General features: G+C 49.8%; 1 protein-coding gene across 1 annotated transcript in view; it reads left to right on the plus strand.

Annotated features, from left to right (window-relative positions):
- The first annotated feature begins 1,079 nt into the window (after positions 1-1,079).
- CASQ2 (calsequestrin 2 (cardiac muscle)) overlaps positions 1,080-19,788 on the plus strand; it is a 34,908-nt gene continuing 16,199 nt past the window's right edge. Inside the window, exons 1-4 of the mRNA XM_009329372.1 lie at positions 1,080-1,546; positions 15,421-15,505; positions 17,001-17,101; positions 19,293-19,404. Coding sequence (XP_009327647.1) covers positions 1,313-1,546; positions 15,421-15,505; positions 17,001-17,101; positions 19,293-19,404 — 532 coding nt within the window. The 5' untranslated portion in view covers positions 1,080-1,312. The remainder of the gene's footprint in view (positions 1,547-15,420; positions 15,506-17,000; positions 17,102-19,292; positions 19,405-19,788) is intronic.

Here is a 19,788-nt window from a genome sequence, read left to right on the forward strand (position 1 = left end):
GTGGCGCCCCGTGGCCCTCCCTCCCCCTGCCTGTCGCTGCCAGTCATGGGGCAGCGGTGACACCCCGGTCAGAGGAGGGGAAGAGGTGAAAGACTGTGCCACCGAACCATTCTCCCCCAGCAGCGTGGTGCAGGTGACAAAGCAAAGCGGCAGCCGGTGCTGAGCTCCCGGGGAAGGGGGAACTGGTCACCGTTCCCGAGAAATGAAGAGAAGGAATATGTGGGACTGCTTGCTGGGAAATGCAACAGGGTTGTGTGATACTCCCTCTCCGGACCAACAGGCAGGTCCCAGGAAGGGAGGCCAGCAGCCATGGTGGCATCTGTCCGTCATCTTGAGGACAGCCCTGCCTCCTGCCCCAAGACACCAGCCTGGGCACGTGCCTCCTGCCCTTCATCCCCCTTAGTATGATAGGGTTTTAACCACTTGCCAGCAATGTATGGGGCTCAGTAACTGCTCTGGGCACGGGGAGGTTGCAGCGTAAACTGCCCTCTGCTTTGGGATTACAGGTCCAAGAGCCAGCAATTCTCCTGGTACCCTGCAAGCAGAGAAGGTGCTTCAGAAAAGAACTTGAATGTCAGCCGGCAACTCTGGCTGATGCCCCAGGCAGGAGGAGGAGGAGGGAGTCCCACGAGCGCTCACCTCCTTTGCTGCTGAGGAAACGGGACTTTTCCTCTAGTGGTGCAGGTGAGTCCCTGAAACTGTTTAATCTGAGATCTGTTATCCAAAGCTTAATCACTGTGATGCCCAAGGGGTTACAAAGAGATATACCCTTATTAAAAAATGCAGTAAATACCTTCTATTTTTGTTAAGTCCTAGTAGGACAGGCTGTGCCTTGGTTCCCTCTACAAGTGAAGTCTGTCCCTTCACAAACCCTGCCTGCATATTCCCAGCATCGACATCTTCCACTCCCTCCCTCTCGCTTGCTCCCTCTCTTTCAGATGATGCAGAGTGCCAGCAAGTCCCTCAATGGTGTCATATCTGTCCTTTTTATTCATTGCAGGGTTTATTTTTAGCCTGAAACAACTGCTTCCTAAAAATGGAGTTCCTAATGACACGGGAGCTGGACACAGCTATGTAAGGTATCCAGGGCTTGGCCTGACAGCTTCTCCTGTCTGTCTCTTTGTTGTGAGCCCAGGACAGCAGAGTTTGCTGCTCCCCACCAGCCTTGCAGAGTTTGGGCTGATCACTAGGAAGGCAGCAGAAAGAGAAACTCGGTTCGAACTTCATCTGGAGCCTTTGGTCTCCCCCTCTTCCCAAATTAAGAAGGAGAGGGACATTTGCCTGCCCTCTGCTGCACTCCAAGGGCTCCCCTATGAAGGCGACTTGCTGGATCCTGGCAGGTTTTTACCTGCTTTTCTGCTGCAAAGCAGAAGAGGGACTGAATTTCCCCACCTATGATGGGAAAGACCGAGTGATCGACCTGAACGAGAAGAACTACAAGCAGGCCTTGAAGAAGTACGACATGCTCTGCCTGCTCTTCCACGAGCCCGTGAGCTCTGACAAGGTCTCCCAGAAGCAGTTCCAGATGACAGAGATGGTCCTGGAGGTAAGCACCGCTGCATGTCCCAGCAGGGGTCAATATCACAGTATTTGGAGCTGTGGAGAGGAGCCACGGGATGGGACAGTCAAAGGGTCTTGTGCAGGGGGGGACTGAGCACCCAAAAGCTTGGGTTTGTTTACTTGGTTTTGAGTTAGCCCCCGAGTTCTGCGAAGCCCAGGAAAAAGCCTCTTTTGTGCTCTTCTGAGTTGTTTGCTGGGAAATAGTCTTTCTGGGTTGCGCGTCAGAAACCCAGGCAATAGCGAGTAACCTCGCAAACCTCAGCAACGTGAACTCAGCTCAGTTGAGCTTTCCCAAATCTCAGCACAGACCTGAGTCCGTAGCTTGAAATTTTTAGATCCTTTCTCATTCTGTGCAAGCCAGTATCCCCCTTGTATTCTGGATTCAGTCCCATTTTCTATCCCACTAGGAGCAATCAGCCAAGAAGCCTTACCAAACTGTGCTGCAAACAGGCGTCCTAGCTCCTCATCTCAAAAGCTCTCCACTGGTGCAGCGTTAAATCCCTTTTTGTTTTTCTGACACTTGGTTGCCTGCTTGGAATCAGTCTGTAGCTGCTTGTTAATGCAACAATTCACTTTTGTGCTGGCAAAAGAGTGTTGTTAATTCTTTGGTGAAAGAATGATTAATTAATCCTCAGTAAAATAAATCATGGTAAAAATTACAAAGTAGATTCATAGCATTCTTTCTTGTAGTGTAACTGTAATCTAGGGAATCATTCAGCGGCAAGCCTGGATTGTTAGGTGCTTGTTTCCTACCAGGGGCTTACAAATATTCCCTCTTAACTAAAAGACACGTTTGGAAAGAAAGTGAGAGTTGCACAAGAAACACATAAGCTTTATTTATCAGATCCAGAGAGAAAATGCATTGCACCCCTAGGAATATAGCAAATGTGAATTAGAAAATACGCTTGCTGAGGTCCTGCAAAAGTCCAATGTCAAGTTCAAAGTCTACTGACCTCCTCAGCAAGCCTGACAACAAGAAAGACTCAAAAACTAACCAGCTTTTACTCATCTGTCAGGAAACAGTAACTTGCTCCAGGTGAGTGATCAAATAACATTTGGCAAAGCAAAAAAAAAAATGCTGGAACTCCAGTTGAAGTGTTTATGGTTGGTAGTATAATTGCATTGTTATTTAATAGGATAGCTATTTCGTGCTTGACAGATTCAGGCAGTTACTAGATACATATTTATAGAAACCTGACAGAAGCAGGTACCTGCTGTGTACTATCAGTTTTACTCCCCGTGACACCTATACCCATGTTAACAATTAGCCACATCAAGGGTGTGATGGCTACAATACAATCTGACTTAAAGCTTTTATTTTGCAGGGTTTGATTCAGCAGTGAGTACATTAGCTTAGGACTCTGGTGATCTGGTTTCCAATTGCTTCTCTGGCATGGACTTCTTATGTGACCTTGGGCAAGAGATTGAGGATTAGATCTGCAGCAGACTTTACATAATTGTAGTGCTCCAGTCCACTAATGCTCAGCTACCGGCTAACCATGCCACGCAGCAACTGGCACTTGTGGCTTTGACCTCAAAATTTCCCAAGCACTTGCAGTGCTGATTCAGTGCATGTCTTGAAGTTTCAAAGTCCCCCTCCTGGACTGGGAACTGCAGCAGCAGCAATCTGACAGCCCAAGCACAAGAGCAATCTGCAGACTGAGCACTCCTTTGCCTCTGTCACCTGAGGGAATTAAATGGGGAGAAGGTCTCAGAAGGCAAGAGACAGTATCCTGCATAGGACACAGCCCAGCAAGGTGCCGGTGCTCCCAATTTCTGTACTAACTCAACCATGGGAGCACTTGTGAAAGGAGTGGGCAAAGCAGGTTTTAATCTGCTGCCTCTTGTGACAGCACCTCCCTCACCTCAAGCCGTAACATGTTGTGGGGATCACTCTCAACCTTCCTTGCCAGAGCTCATCCAGCTGTGGGACTTCACCACATGTTCACCGGGCCAGGGAGAGGGAAACAAATGGCTGCAGTGGCTCCGTGGCTGAGGTGTGGAGCCATTCACCTGGGAGATGAACTGCCTGGGATTGGTCTCCCTGGAGGCAGTCGGCAGCCGAACCCAGCTCTCCTGTAATTTGAGCAAGTACTCGGAGGAGTGAGCTGCTGGGTAGGCACAGGAGCAGTGGCAGGGCCTCTCCTCCCAGCCAAACGTGGGAAAAGTTCACTCAGGAAGGCTTTATGTATCTAATTTCAGTAGAGGGTTCAGGGCTCTGACTGCTGAAGGTCCTTTACACCTGAAATAAGGTATATAAGAGGCAAACACTCCAGCCCTTGGTTTTCCCTGCCTGCTAGCTTGGGGGTTCCTGGCATAGGGCGCTGCCTGCGGTAAGATGCCTTTCTGGAGCACCTCATGTTTTTCCATCTTACTATACTGAGAATTTACCTGCTGACTCACAACAAGACATGCTGCTTCCACAGCCTGGAAAACATCATAACCTTAGCCTCCCTTCCATAAAATGGCACTGGTCTCCATCATTAGGAATAATAGGGAGCCTTCCTCCGGAACACAGGCAGGTATGGAGCTAAGCAAAGATCTGAGCTGCGTGGTTGTGTCCTATTGCCTGATGAACATGAGTGTGTGTGCACATGGGAAGGAATGGGCTTAATGGATGTTAAGTCCAGAAAACCCGCAAACAGTCCACCCTTTCTGTTTCTCCCACATGCACCTTATAAGAAATTTATAATTCCAAAGACCAAAGACCTGAAGAAATATCTTAGACACCAAGAAAAGAACAAGAGGGATCCAATGCCCAGGTTCCGGCAAATTCGCTAGGAGAAACTCCCCGATATGCCCGGGTAGTAGACGGCATGGCAAGCATGGCAAGCAAACAAAAGTCCCAGTTCCTTCTTGACTCTAGATCCAGAACCTGCTTTAGGCTTCAGCACGTGAAAAAAAGCCACAGCTACAAAGCGCTCAAGGGCAAGATGAGTGTAGACGAACGCTCCTCTGACCCATGAATTAATTGTCCTTTGACCACAAGCGTGATTTCCCTGAAATATGTAGCCCGTGGTCAGTAACAAGCTCTGACTGGGGCTTCTCCCGTGAGTGAGGAGTCCATGAGGCTCCCTCTCACCTGGGTCCTTTGGTGTCTAACAGGGATTGAGCTCATGTGGTGACATTTCCTTCTTTCAGGGCACTTCAGCCTCTTTTCCTTCCAAGTCCCTGATCTTCAGGAAGCTTGCAATAGCTTTATTATGCCTGAGATCCCTGCCTCCAGAAAATTTGGCTGAAAAGGGCCAACAGCTAGGAAAATTTTTAAGGGAGGCAGCTGACAGACAGTCCTAGGGGGAGAGAGAAGAGAATCACAAGGATCTCATATCCTTAGGAAATCAAGCTGATAAACTCACAGCACGTGAGTAAATTTAAGCACATATTTAAGGACTTTACCAAACATAACAACAAACAGCAGACTGAGAAGAAAGTGATATGATAGGAAAAATTTCCTTCGCAGGACAAAAGCCCAGCATGCAGGACTACTGACTGACACTGTCAAAAGCTCAGGGTGCACACCAGCTATCTTCGTAATGATGCCATCGTTAAGCTGATATTACAGTGGGACAGCACACAGGGTCTTCAGCTGCCCGCACCCAGGCGTACTGGGAACTGTGACCAGATTGCCATGCAGCCCAGAGTCCCTTTCCAGTTTAGAAAGGGAATGGAGGTGAAGACCATCATGAAGCGGTCCTGACAGCTCCTGCCACCTACACTGTTGGGTGCTACCTGGTGAGGACAGGGTCCGGGGACAACCGAGTCCCTCTGGGAGCAACAGCAGCTTCTTTGGACCATCCTTTGTGCATGGCAACAGCTCCAAGGATGGCAGTGCCAGCCCCTCAGGTCAGGGTGGGAAAGCTGGGGGCTGTTGGGTTAGTCTGTCAGGAAAATAGTCAAAGCAATGTTTGTACTTCATGTACTGCATGTACGATGCAGCTGCCTACTGCTTTCTGGCTAGGGTGGAAAAGGGTTGGGGAAGGATTGTAATAAGACAACCCAAGGCAGAGACAGCATGAGCTGTTCACAGCTGCTTCACAGCTCAGGTTAAAGGGCTCTTCTCTTTTGCTTGCCGTTCTCCTATGACTCCACTCTGCACCACTGACTACTGAAAAGCACCTGCAGCTTGAGTGGGCAAAAGCCTCTGTACAGGGCAATGCCAGAGGTTGAACCAAGCAGTCCCGGAGCTAACAGTAGCTATTCCTACTCTGTGGTGATGTTTACAAGAGCCCTACATGCCCCATCAGGTGAGCACAGTGAAGAAGCAGATGAAACAGCTAGACACAAGGCTTCACAATAAGTATTTAACAGACAAGTTAGAAAAAAAGCTACTTGTCCTAAAAGGTCTCAGCTTTAATGAAGAAGGGACAAAAAAGGACAAGACCAAAGCAGCGAAGCTGAGAAATATCTGCTCTGCTTTTCTTCTCCTCCATAGCTCCCCTGCCATATTTCATCCTGTCTCATACCACCACTTCTCAGACCTTCTCCCCTCTCCCTTTCATCTCTGAATCTCCTAAATACTGGGATAGTTTTGCCCTCCCGTGGGCCAGCCCCTGTCTCTAGTAATCATGTAACAAGAATAATGAGCAGTGTGGTTAGAGGCTTTCCTTTTGCACTTGAGATGCTCTTTCCAGCAACTGAGATTGTCTCACTACCATAGCACGCTGCCTGCAATGGCAGACCATCATCTCCCTTACCCTCTCCCCTGCTGAAACTCGCTCAGTCCTGGCTCCCCTGTCATTCTTCCCTTGTCATCTGTGTGCATGTGTAATATCCTTAAAAAAAAGAGGTTTGTCAAGCCCAGATATTTTAGGCCCTTCAATGCAACAGTGTCCCTGGGCTGAAAATCCATGGAGAACTGCCCTAGCACAAACCAGTCTGATCAGAGGTAAGAGAAGAGGGACGTGGTACTCCCCTTTCCACATGAGGTCTAGGATCAGCCTGGCCTCTAGCAATAAATGGCAGAACAAAGTGAAACTCCTTAACATATTTGGCCAATTCTGTAACACAAGGGAAAAATTCTCCTACAAACCTGGGAATATACATCCATGAGATTACGTTGCATGAGATCCTCCCAGTGCCCAACCACAGCCAGTAGCTACCTGTGGTGTGAGAGGGAAAGATAGATTTTGAATCCAGTAAAAGGCGAGGGTTAAACTGGGTGTAAAGTCTACCTCCCAGTTCACTTGAGAGCAAAGATTTATTTTCAAGTGTTGAAACTACTGCAGCTTCCAGCTCAGGATGGAAAAACTGGTGCAAGATAGCTGGTTTTGGGGTAGTTCCACCCACACGGTCTTGAAATCTCTTGAGAGCAGATGTTCCCATGAGAGTTCATAGCCATGTAATATATAGCAAAAAGTCTTTCTCTGCTTCTGATGCAACACAGAAAAAAGGTTTACAAGTTTAGGTCTGTGTAGTTCAACCCAGAAATTCATAGGAACCAAGAGACGAGATTCTAGTTTATCCCCATCTCTAGGTAGAGTGTATATATATATAAATAAAAAAACCAAGCCCTTTCTTTAAGCACCCTTCTCTGTTTGTTTCACGGACTCAGATTTCAGTCTTTTTCTGTGAAAATGGGCATGTTCATGAGACAGTGCCTCAACACAATTTCCTGGGCTGGGTAGACACGTTATACAAGACATACTCACTGAGTGTCACAGAAACTGTCAGGTCTCTGGGTCCCTACAGAACAAGTCCTCAGGGTGAGACACGAGGCACACCTGGCTGGATAGGTATTTGCAGAAGCCTACAGTGCAAGTGCCTTGTGCATACCTGTAATAAAAGAGGAGTTTTGGTTTCCATGGCTACTAAAGCAGTGGCTTCCACTACAGATAAGTCAATGCAAAAATAAGGAAGGAAGGGAAAGAAAAGGAAAAAGTGTGCACTGATTACTTTGCCCTTTGAGACCCTATAAGTAGGTCTCAATTCATCAACAGCCAGAAGAGCACTGATTTTTAGCAGTAGCACCTAGGAGGATTTCACTCACTGACATGCCAGTCACAAAAACAAGTTACAGAGAGCTCCCCGTTTCGCAGATGGGCACGTTGACATCCAGGGACAAGTATGTGATTTGGTCTTTCTGTGTAACAGTGGCAGAAACAATTTCCAAGGCTGTTTTACCTGTTATCGCCCAGTTTCTTTCTTTGAAGTCCCTCTGTCAGTTCCCAGCAGTGAGTTTGGACTGGCTGCATGAGCAGCATCTGGCATAAGACCCTGCTTTCAATGCCATACTGCTCTTTGAAAGGCACCTTTCTCAGCTGCTAAAGTATGATTGGAGAGATGTGTATTGACAGCAGTTCTCAGAGCAGAGACCAGCTGTAATCCCAGGATCTAAAAAAAACCAAGCTGGTTTCATCCAGAGACCCAACTTTTATGCGAATGTCACCTGGAGACATGGCAGACCCCTGTGAGCTTGGGTTCGCTTGCTGACACAGTGCAAGGCCAAGTCCGCTTAGGTTTTGCAGGTTTTCTTGGCCCTGAAGCAAGGAGCTCTTCTCACTGTCCAGCTGTTGCAGACAACCTCTGTAGGTGCCGTGCAAGACCTCAAACTGCACGGAGACTCCTTCTGTGTCACTCCTCCCTTCAGAAATGCAACTGAGGAAAAACGTTGAAAAGCCCATCCCCTTAGGTCTCGGCCATCCTGCCACACTAGTCAGCTTCCCAAAAAAGTGCCAGCGAGGGTTCCCAGTGCCTTCCTGCTGGGCTGGTTCCCGGGAGGCAGGGTCTCACTCTTGTATAATGAGGTGCTTTGCCCCATCCTGAGTGGGGGGCCTCAAAAGGACTAGCTTGAGCTCACACTCACCTACTCAGTGGACATGTGTGGTGTTTATAGTTATCTTTTCATGTTCTCCACCCCAGACCTTGACATTTCTCAGGAGCCTGCCTGCGGGCTGGGGTAGCTGTTGCCATGCTTGCCCACCATGACCTTACTCCAGAGCTTGGTCTGCCAGTGCCCTTCATCTAAAACCAGACTAATCAAAGCCTGTGACTGCCCTTCCTTCATGCCTGAGCTTCATTTGTGGGGAGAATGGAAAGGGGATACGATAATTCTCTTTAAACACCCAAGAGGGAGAAGAGCTATTTAAGCACAAAGCCTAAGGACAAATGGGCTATGAATAAACCAAGTCTGGAAACTAGGAAGTCCCTAATCACCAGAGGAGGAAGACCTCTAGGGAAAAACAGCCCAATGAGTTTTAAATGGACATTGACCAGGTTGTGACAGAGATTGAATGACGTGGTGCCGGGTTTGATGACCAAAGATGTCCTTTTGCAGCCTCTGTCCCTAAATAACAGGCACCCAGGCAAGGAATCCATGGCCTAGGAAAGAAGTGACTTAGCAAGGTCCAAGTTCTCCTTTTTTATTTTCCTTTGCACATTGGGATTTACCTACATACATGAGACAAAACCTTGCCCAAGGAAATAGAACGAGCAGCAACGGCAAAGAACTCAATTCCCAGGGGGGCCGCAGAGCAGGCATTCGCTCCTCCCCTCCCCGGCACCCTGAGACATCCAGCAATCCCTCCTAAGCAGTGCTGATGGTGCTCATTCCTGCGCGCTCTCTGGCACAGCTTTGGCGAAGGCCAGCTGCTGTACATGATACGTCCATTTTCTGGGAACCCTATCCGGCCCTGGCAGCAGACGGACTGCCATCAGCTAGCAGACCTCTGACACCTCGAACCCTGTTCAAAGGGGGCTGCATGTTTTTAAAGCTTTCCTCAGTTCTTATTTCTCTCTGCTCACTCCTTGGGTAAAATGCCTTTCTTGTCTCAAGAACCCCTCCGTTCCCCCAGAGCCCCTCCTCCCTGATCCCTCCTGCGGAGGCAGGGTGGGAGCTCCCAGCTCTTGCCTGCAGCATCCCGGGCTGCCCGGGGTTTCAGAAGTGCTGGCTCACACCCACTCGGTCAGAAACTCAAGAAATCTGGCTTGTTCCTGGGAGTTGGAGGCATAGGGATGACATGAACAATGGTCTGCGGAGGTGAACGGGCTGAATATCAAGCATGCTTCCCTCCTCCAGCACCTACTGAAAGGAGCCAGCTTGTGCCCTGCATGGGCTTCACGGTGGCATCCAGCCTTCGGTTTCAAAGCAGCCTCTCTGAGGCCAGAAAGACAACAAGGCAGCAATGGCCTCACTTTTGTTGAGGACCCAGATTGCGCCTCCGGTCTCCTTTTTGTCGAAGGGGAGCTTAGTGGCTGGCCCCCGGGCACCGTCCTAGACCCCACAACCTGGGTCAGTACATGCATGCATGCATGCACCCATGCATGCCCTGGGCTGTCCTCGGTGTGCCAGCTGCCCAGCTGAGTCGGCAAGACACCTGTGATGCAGCGCCAGCGAGGACTGGCCAGGAGCAGCAGCAGGTGGCCCCTGCACCCGTGGGCACTTGGTGGCATGGGCATCGGCCCCGGTTAGCTCACGGCTGAGGAGGCTGCGCTTTGGCTTACAGCTCGCTAAAATTAGGGATGCTTGGTGTGGATAAAAATACTAACTATGTGAAACCTTTAGGGAGGCAGCCAAAGAGCACATTGTATGTCTGACTGGGCTGAGCGGCTGCGCGGCAGTTAAAGCCCCGGGGCAGCGTTCTTGGAGCATTACCTGTGAAAGCCACCTCCGCGGGAGTGACCTTTGGGTGTTCCATATTTGGGGACTAGCCTTTTAGTCCGAGGAGCAGCGACCCCCTGGGAGGGCAGGTTCAGCAATAAACAGCCTAACTGGGCAGCTCAGGTGGTGGAAAAGGGCAGGAAGGTGGGACCAACATGTTCTCCCCTGGTCCCGCTGCCAGCAGAGTGGCTCCTTTAGTGGCAGCTGCTCAGCAGGCTTCTGCCCCTTCCCTTTAACCACCACCATGCTTCAGGACCTGTAATTAGCCAGCCCAAATTATGGAAGAACCCGAAACGTTGCTGGTGGGGTATGCAAGGGGATGCTAGAGGAGACAGTACAGCATTCGGAAGGAGAGATATCCCCCTCTGCTCTCCAACAAACTGCCCACCAGCTCGAACAACAGAGAAGCCAACCGTAGCATGAAGGCATGAGTCCTGCATAAGGATTCAAAGCTTTGGGGGAAATACCCCAGAGTTTTGCCATCTCCTCCTGCTGTTTCTGAAAATAAAAACCTAACATTTTGGGATATAAAATCATCATCATTACATCAACCAGGTTCTGACCATCAACATAAACTGCAGCTTTAAAGAGAGTAGGAGAGAAATAGCCGAGAAGTGCAGATTGCTTGAGGGACGTTCCCTCATCGTCTCCTGTTGCTCTCCTCCTTGCATTGCTTGATTTTTGTTCTTCCACCACTGTCAGCGAGGGAAACAGAAAGCTCCCCATGCTTAAGAGAAGTTTACTCATGACGGCTCTCACAGAGACCCAAATGTCCCCACTGCCCTGCCTCCCAGCCTGAGCGGCTAGGGAAGATGAACCTTACTGTCTGTGGGAGCTCCAGGCAGGTGCTAGAGAAGTGGGAAGAAAATCCAGGCCACAAAGCCATAATGTTACTCCACAATGAAAAACTGACCATGTTGACGCATCCACCCCTCCCACCCCCATTTGTAACCCTCTCTGCTGGATTTTGTCTGCCATTTAGCAGCAATACTGACCAAATGCAAGGTTCGGCACGATCACTATTGTTTGCAGCTGGAATAGAATCGTGGCCGGGCAGCCTGTCACCTTTATACTGGTGACACTTCTGCTGCTCTATAACTTAGGATTTCAGAATGACCCTGTGGGACTTCTTAAATCTCCTGAAAGCTTCCCAGCATCACATCTAAGTTCAGATGGGTATGGTAGGTGTGAAGCTGCGGTGTTCTGGCAGGGAGTTTTTTCTTTCCATCTCCGTTACTCAGATTGCCTGTAACTGTTGACACCATCCAAGATGGGGTTGTGCTTGCTTACTTGGTGATACTCAAGCTTCACTTTGGGCTGGCACATCTCACACATCCCAGAGAGCCATGCATTCCCTCATGCTCACCCAAATCCAAGTATGGCTATTAGCTGAGGGAAGTGGGAAAAAGGAGGAGTGCTCCCAAACTCACACCTCCTTTTCCCAAGGCGGCACAGGACACGGCTTGTGATCCTGCGACTAGAAAGTGTGCACTGCAAAGTCTTCATGCACATGAGAGGAAGGCTGCAAAATGTGCATGGGATACGAGCTTACAAGCTACTGGGATCTTTGCTCATGCTCTCAGCCAGCTCTGCCTGCCCAAAGCTCCTGCTGTACCTCAGGGACTGCATGACCAGTTAGGTCCAGTTCTTCCAGCGCAGTTTCTCCCCTCCATCTCCCCATGCAGCTGTTGAAGCTAAATTACTCACTATAGAGGCTGACACAAAGGCAAGGGCTCTGGCTGGCCAAGACTTCAAGCGATATGAATTTAAAGGGAGGAGGAGGAGGGGGAGGAGGAGGGGCTGTGTTCTTACATTACAACCGCCCCTGTCCCAAGGTCCTGAGCCAAGAGGATTGTCAAGATTAGAAACATTATCTGCATTCAAATCCCACTAGCATTATGGAATCAGAAAATATTGTAAGGAGATATATAAATGCTTGATACTGTAATGAGCAGGGGGCAACTAGCCAAGCTGCTGTGCCTCTAGCATACTCTATATTTTGCTGCCTTATGGGGTTCAAATATAGGTGTGGGAATACGTCCTCACCTAAGCACTGCTCAGACTCACCTGCTGCAGTGGAAAGCAGGGAAAGCAAGGGCAGGAGCAACGTCCAGACCCTGCAAAACTTGCAATTGAAAAAGCCACCATAGGTACTGACACCCTGCAAAGGTCTCCTGCCTCCAGGCGCTGCCACAGTGGAAAGAGCTCCCGAGAGTCTCATGTTGCATAAAGATTTCCCCAGTGCAGGACCCCAGTGCTCTGCGGATGGGCACAGGCTGTACCTCTCACCTCATTATCTTATTAGCATGAAAGTCCCAGCAAAGGAGGCAGGCTGCCCACTTAGCTCTCAGCTGTCCCCGCAGGCGCACGCATACGCTGTACACACGCGCTCTCCTATACACGCACATTGTTGCACATCTTCTCTTGGGGTGAGCCTCTTCAGAGGAACATTGCCAAACACTTGTACCCACCGTACATACACCTTCTAGAGACAGTCTCACTAGAGACAGTCACACAAGCCCTGCCACACCGACAGGCACACCTCCAGCATTACTGTGACCTTTTTTGCCTCCTGAGCCCTAACGAAGTGCACACTCCCACAGTCTCACACAAAGAGGCTTTCATCCCATCACCCACGTTTTCTTGACGTGTTTACAGCTACACAGCTGCACCCACACCCCTCCAGAGAGCTATCTTGCGTACACTGCATGCTGACATACATTACTCCTGATCAATGCCTCCTCTCTTGCAAACATCCCCGCTCACGCCCCGCTCACGCTACTTGTCTGTAGCAGGTGTTGCAGCTTTTCTGCGCATTTCTGGGCTTCTTCAAACACCCCCAAAAAACTCTAACCCTCTCCTGTGTGCAGGAGTCAGGAACTATCAGGCTTAAACTGCTTTGACTTCATCTGGCACATGGCTAACATAGCTGTAAGTAAGTAGCTAGATCAAGTATGGACTGGACTGGACATGACTGGACAGTCTTCTTCCCTTGGGCTTTCTGTGTTTTACCTCTGGTCACAGTGCAGCCAGAGCCTCAAGCATTGACTCTGAGGAACCTCTTGCTGGTCTACACAACTGCCAACAAGCGGGCACTTGCTGACAGTGTCCCCTAAAGCTGATGATCCTGCAGGCTCCATCCCTTTGCCCAGTAAATGCAGATCCCCATAATGGGGAACAGAAAACAGCTTCTCCCACCACCACCCGCTTGCAGATGTCTAGGGAGCTCACAAGAGGTGTCCATCTCTCCCTGTGTTATTGAGTATCAGCTGCTCTCAGGTGCTCTAACATGGATGGCCGTGACCTGAGCCAGGAGATGAGATGCCAAATGAGTCAGACCAGTGCTCAGATGCTTTATCAATGGATGTGCAAATATGGACCAGTGGTCTGCCCCATTCAGGCAGTATCCCCTGTAAGCACGAGCCCCGAACGTGCAGCCTCACCTTTATTTCAAAGCACTGGGATAGAACAAGGTAAGAGCGGTGAGACTGTGCGTTTTCTGCATAACATGGAGCACCCCTTTTGCGTCACATGGTGGCATTTCCCCCTAAAGACAACAGGCCAGTAGCCACAGGGGGATTAAGGTTGCAGTGATGCTGTGATGGTTAGTGGAGAATACATCCTTCTGGAGGGCTTTGGGACAGGCCTCGGTACATGTATTTGGTGGAAGGGAGAAGACAACCATGTTCTCCATCACTCCCCTTCACCCAAGCAAGGTTCCTGATCCCCAGGGTGCCCACAGTCTCCCCCAGAATTTCGGGAAGGGCTGGGCGCTGCCAGCATGGGGAGCTGGTTGGCCCCACGATGCCCTGGTGTGCAGGCAAGGGGGCTGCTCCACCACTTTTGCTCCCCAATGCCTTTAATCGCCACTTGCTCTCGCAGCGGCCGGGCACAGGCGGAGGCTATTTATAGCATGGAGCCAAGGGGCCGCACGGCTGTGAGGGCAGCGCCACTGGGTGACATTCAAGCTGGCTTTGAGGCCAGGGGGGTGGTGCCAAAATGGGTCCTGGGAGAGGATGATCCTCATAAATCAGCCCACCATCCCTCTAGCCGCGGCTTTTCTTCTGCCTCGCTCCAGCCTCCCACAGCTGAGTGCAGGCAGCTGTGCCCTAATAGGGACATTCCTGTCCTGGAGGCCCCTGACACCTCATCCCTATTGTCCCTCCCATCCGGCAGGGTTGGGAAGGGGGACAGCAAGAAGACCATCAGCATCAGAGGCATTCGTAGAGCAGGATGGGAGAGGGAGGAGAAGGGAGTTCTTACAGCTGCTTGGTGGTTTCAGAGCATCATTACCACCTTGTAGGGTCTCTGGCGTGCTTGTGGTGGGGCTAAGTCAGCAATCTGGTGAGTAAGTGGGCTCATTTCCCAGGGTGACTGCATCTCTACGGAGCCCATCTGGAATTCACAGGGTCTCACCCGGGGCCACTTCCACCGCGGGGCACTTGCAGAGCGTCTCTCCTTTCCTCACATATCTATTTTCACAAAACAGGCAGGAACTTGATACCTTCAAGAGGCCCCTTCATCAAAAGTGGTGGGAACAGGGGGCAGTGGTTTCTGAAGCTATGAGGAGGCAAACACGAGCATGGCTGGGATTAGCCTCCTTTCCTTAGGAAAAAGAGGGGACCGGGAACTGGGGGGTGACTGAAGCCTGGATAGGAAACATGACTTAAAGCATTTCATAGGAGAAGGGGCCGCTTTTGCAAAGCCAGGAGCCCCTCTGCTTTATTTTGCCGGGAGCCTGCTTTAGCCGTCCCATCACATGTATGAAGGAAACAGTGCCCTGCATCCCCTCCAGTTTGCAGCCACTGCTGCCTGGCGCCAAGCACTTCCAGAGTTAAAATATCCGTGGTGCCCACGTGTCACACTCCCCCGCAGGAGGCCACCAAGGCACGAGGGAGGAGACAGCTTTTGCTTTGTGTCGATGGCACAGGCCTTTCTCCCAGCCATGCCCACTGCTTTGGTGTCCCTGATTCAGCCGGGAGCTCTCTCCTGATGTCCGAGTGTCAAACAGCAGTTAGCAGCATGTGGTATTGCCAGCAAACTCGGTGCTGCGACATAGTGGGAAGAAACCCAACCCTTGTGACCTCCGGGCAGCGTTATCTCAGCAGGGAGGCAGCATGTGATGCATCCCACCCATTGGTGCTGCCTGAAAGCAGAATATGGGTCACTTGTGTCTGTCATGCAATGCTAGCAGTGTATGATGCCCTTTAGCTACCCTGCGGTGCTAATGCCGCTAACGTTGGGCTCTCTGGTTCCTCCCACAGCTGGCAGCTCAGGTCCTGGAGCCCAGGAGCATTGGCTTCGGGATGGTGGACTCCAAGAAAGATGCCAAACTTGCTAAAAAGCTAGGTGAGTCCCATATCTGATATCTCTGGAATAGCTTGGAGAGGGTGTTGGAGTGATGCCTGACAGACAGCCCCAGAGAGGACAGCCAAATCCTTGTCACCAGGATGGGGAGGGTGATGATGGCAATTGCATACTGACCACCTGCCCACCCCAACATGGGCAGGATCAAGTGGGGGGGCGAGGATGAGAGGGGTGAGCCAACACCCTTCCAGCAAAAAGCTTCCTGGCTGAGAGTGCCAAAACAAAACCAAACCAAGTGGAAAAGAAAGCCAATTCATGCCATAGCAATGACAGGGTGGATGCTCACAGCTTGCTGAGCAGAAACTGTAGATAGGTGTCATGGAGTAACTCCCTGCTCTTCCAGCACAGAGACAGGTCTGACACAGCGGCACAGAACCAAAACCTACAGGGACATCACATAGGCCCCCAAATGTCACCAGCCCCATGGCAGAGTGACCCCCAGCCACTAATGGAGAAGCCACAGTCTTGCAATGGTTTGGCAGCCAGGTGTCAACCCTTCCTGACTTGCTCCCCAGAGCAGAAAAGGAAACCTCCTGTTAAGGTGAAACGCTGCTGCATTGCTCACCCCTGGAAACAGCTGCCTTCCAGGAGCTGGCGATTCCTTCATATTTTAGCCCACAAAGCAATACGGAAATACTACAGCATATAAATACAACAGCACATAAATATACCACTAGACTTAAGGTCAGAGACTGTTTAAGCATACTGGGCTGTATAGTGGACTGTAGGTTTCTTTCCTGACGTAGAGGCTAAGTGTGCTGGTGGAAGCTAAACTAAAGGTGAGAGCTTCTGCCTCTCCAAGAAGGAACAAACTACCAACCACCTGGACCCATGGCACCCTGCCATCACGCATTGCAGGACCTTAGTGCTGCTGATTTTGGAGCCTTCACTGAGATGCTGTGGCAACCAGTCCTCAGTCCAGTAATATACCATTCAAATCTGCCAGCCTGCCATCTGTGGCATCTCTACCATAGGTTTATAACCCTTTTGCCAAGGCTAGCTAAGCTGCAGAGAATTTGAAGCTCACTTTGGCTTCCAGCTCACTGTTTATGTTGACATAGTTCAGCTTTCTCCAGGTAGAGAGCACAGCCCACATCAAAATCCATTTTCCATCTAGTGTCAGGTTGTTCAAGTTTGGGATGTCAGTTAAAGCCCAGTACTATTTACTGCAGTATAGATGGCAAAGCTAAAACAAGTTCCCGGTACAGAATTTTTCCAACTGAGGCCAAACTGTGACCTGAACAAAAAAGTTCCACAGTTGGGAAGAAGCAAGAACAAGTTCTGGCTGAGGTCTGTCCCTATGCCATGAAACATCAGTCAGGAGATTGCTCGTGTTGTTTCTAACTGGACCAACTCAGCAAACTGGCAATTGCATTTTCCCAGGAGGTGTTGCTAGACTAACAAGCAAGATACGCTGTAGTAAAAATGCTTTTAGTGACATGTTGACCACATTATGTTTCCTGTCTCCTTCTTGCAGGCTTAGTTGAAGAGGGAAGTCTCTATGTCTTTAAGGAGGAGCGGTTGATTGAATTTGATGGGGAACTGGCCACAGATGTCTTGGTGGAATTCCTCTTGGATGTAAGCACAGATAAGCTCAGAGCTAGATAAAGCCTCTCAAAGCAGACCTTGCAAATACTCCCTTTGCTAAAAAACACGGGTTTATCTTTATTTGAAGTGCCATCCCTGTTTGCTACACAGTGTAGAGATGACATTTGCAAGCTTCCCAAATACTTGTCTGACCATGAGTTCCCAGGAAAGCTGGTACCTTTATATGCCACCAATCACTTACATCTTAAAGACATTTTGCCCTCTTTCCTGTTTATGGAGTATTTGATTGGAAGTAAGCAACAATCCCATATAACTAACTGCTAGTCACCCACCTCAGTTAGCAAGCTGGTATGCAAACACTGCCATCTGCAAAATCTTTCACTCTTTTTTTTTTTTTAAAGAAGAGTTATTTTCAAAAAACATCCAAGAAGTAGCATTCCCATAAAGCAACTAAAACCAGCTCAATTCATTGAAAAAGGTATATGCTGCAAACTATTTGCCCATTTCTAGACACAACCGCACAAACAACGTAGTGTACTACTGCCTCTTCAGTGAATTTACTTACCAAATTGCACTGCCACGAGTTAGAGAAGAGCCTAGGACTTAGTGCTCTCAGGTAATTTTGTACATGGGTGCAAATACGTACTCACCCTTGCACCTAAATGCAAGAGAGATGCTGACTCCCTCATCAACGTATTACGCTTCTCTTTACATTTTATTCCAACAGCCCAGAACCATGATCTTTGCTTTGTAGTGAAAACATTTTGCAGTGGCTTGGCTTTTCTTTGAAATGAGGCTCCCTTTATGAGCAGCCATGCAATAATGCAGATAAAGGAGGTAAGGCAAGCAGTGGAGCCAGCAGGGTTTATTTCCCAGGGTGGCAGGTTGCCTAAACGGTGACCTGCGGTGCAGAAGTGCCAGTGGCAAGAGGCACGTCTGGGGAAAAAAACCAGCTCCCTAGGACCTCAGCTCTCCTACGGCAATGCGTCTGTGGCTGCATGCATCAGGTACTGTGGCAAAAACACATATAAGTGGCTTCAGGGACGGAAGCGGGCGTCTTGCCCTGCCCAGGAGGGCCACAGGCAGGGCAGGGCTTTGCTGCGACCCCAGCAGTGGTGGGATCCCTGGTTCCCGTGGCTCAGGCCATTACAGCAGCAGGGAGCTGCCCACGCTGCTCTGGACACAGCAGAGATGCAGCCACACGCCAGAGCATGACTCGCAAGGGGTGCAGCGTAAGGCACTTTGTGAGGTTTTGTTTGCTGTGCTTTGTGGTATGCTGCTGAAAAACCATGTTCTGTGAACAAAGGAAGAGAGGAAGGATTTCTGTTTGTGTGTTTTTCACTCAAGAGGGAAAATACCCAACAAAGCAGGGAAATAAAAACAAATACATCTGTAGTGCCTCACAGCCTGCTCTCAAAGGAAAGCAAACCCAGAGGTCCTCTACTCCTCTGTAGGCTGTACAGTGGCCTGCCTGCATTTTTTTTTTCTAGTGAAGCCACACCTGATTTACACCAGTATTGCTGGGCAAAATAATCAGACCAAATCTTTTCACCAGCAGTGGCTAGTTAAGAAAAGAAGAACAAAACTGTACTAACGACAGGCTGAAGCAGCAGATAGGTCTTCCAGCTTCCTCATCAAGACGGTGACAGGTCTGGGGCCAAAGCATGGGTTTAACCCATTCTGCATAGGAGGATCAGCCAGGAAAATTCACATCCAGACTTTCCACTGCTCCAAAACATTGTCTGGCCACACTCTAGCATGCTGGTTTTAATGTTTTCTGAAAGCAAGTTCTTTGCAGTAACCTCTGCCAGCAAATTACAGTCAAAAACAAATACATCCGTCATTCACAGAACCTCACAGTCTCCATACCAGCCCCTTTCAACTGCTCTCCCTTCTTCTCAGCCACTCTAAAGCCAGTTGCGATTGCTACCCCTTATCTCACATCACAGCAGGTCTCTCAGCATCCATTTGCGTTACCCAGACCTCTCTCATCTTCTCTCTTGATGCTTCAACCTATGCAGTGAACCTACTAACAGCTCCCTCTGAAGGTGACCTGCATCTCTTGGTTCCTCACATTAAGGCAGAGAGCACTAAGTAGGATTTCCAGCAGCAGAGGAATTGGGTGACCTCTTTCTCCCCACTTAGGCTGCTAGTGACACACCTGCCAGGCATAGGCTGGTGCTGCAAATCATTGCGTTATCAAATGCATTTGTCATGGCAGCTGCTAGAAGACCCTGTGGAGATCCTAAACAGCAAGCTGGAGCTTCAGGCCTTTGACCAAATGGATGACGAAATCAAACTCATCGGCTACTTCAAAGGAGAAGACTCTGAACGTAAGAAGAATATGTTCCTCATGGGGCTTGGAGCCTGGCTGGGGGTGCTGGGGGCCAGGCATTGGTTCTTCTGCATGAACATTAAGGGTGTGGGGGTATATGGCAGGCTGTGACAGTGCCAAAGTTCCTGGAGGATGAGATGGGGTTGCAGGCAAGTTTGTGCTGTTGCTATGCATGAGCCCATTCCTACACCTACAGCGGTGACCTTTCTGCAAGGTGTCTGCTGGCAAGAGAAGGGGGCGATTATCCAGGGTTTCCTGAATATCCTGGTCTACCTCACCCAAAATCACCGGAGGTTACAGTTACACTGGGCGAACACCTAAAGGGAGCAAAGCTCCCCCTCTTATGAGCAGTGAGACCAAGAGGTCAAAGAAAGAGGGAGGG

Source organism: Pygoscelis adeliae, unplaced genomic scaffold (genome assembly GCF_000699105.1).
Source record: "Pygoscelis adeliae isolate BGI_AS28 unplaced genomic scaffold, ASM69910v1 Scaffold120, whole genome shotgun sequence".
Taxonomy (NCBI): domain Eukaryota; kingdom Metazoa; phylum Chordata; class Aves; order Sphenisciformes; family Spheniscidae; genus Pygoscelis; species Pygoscelis adeliae.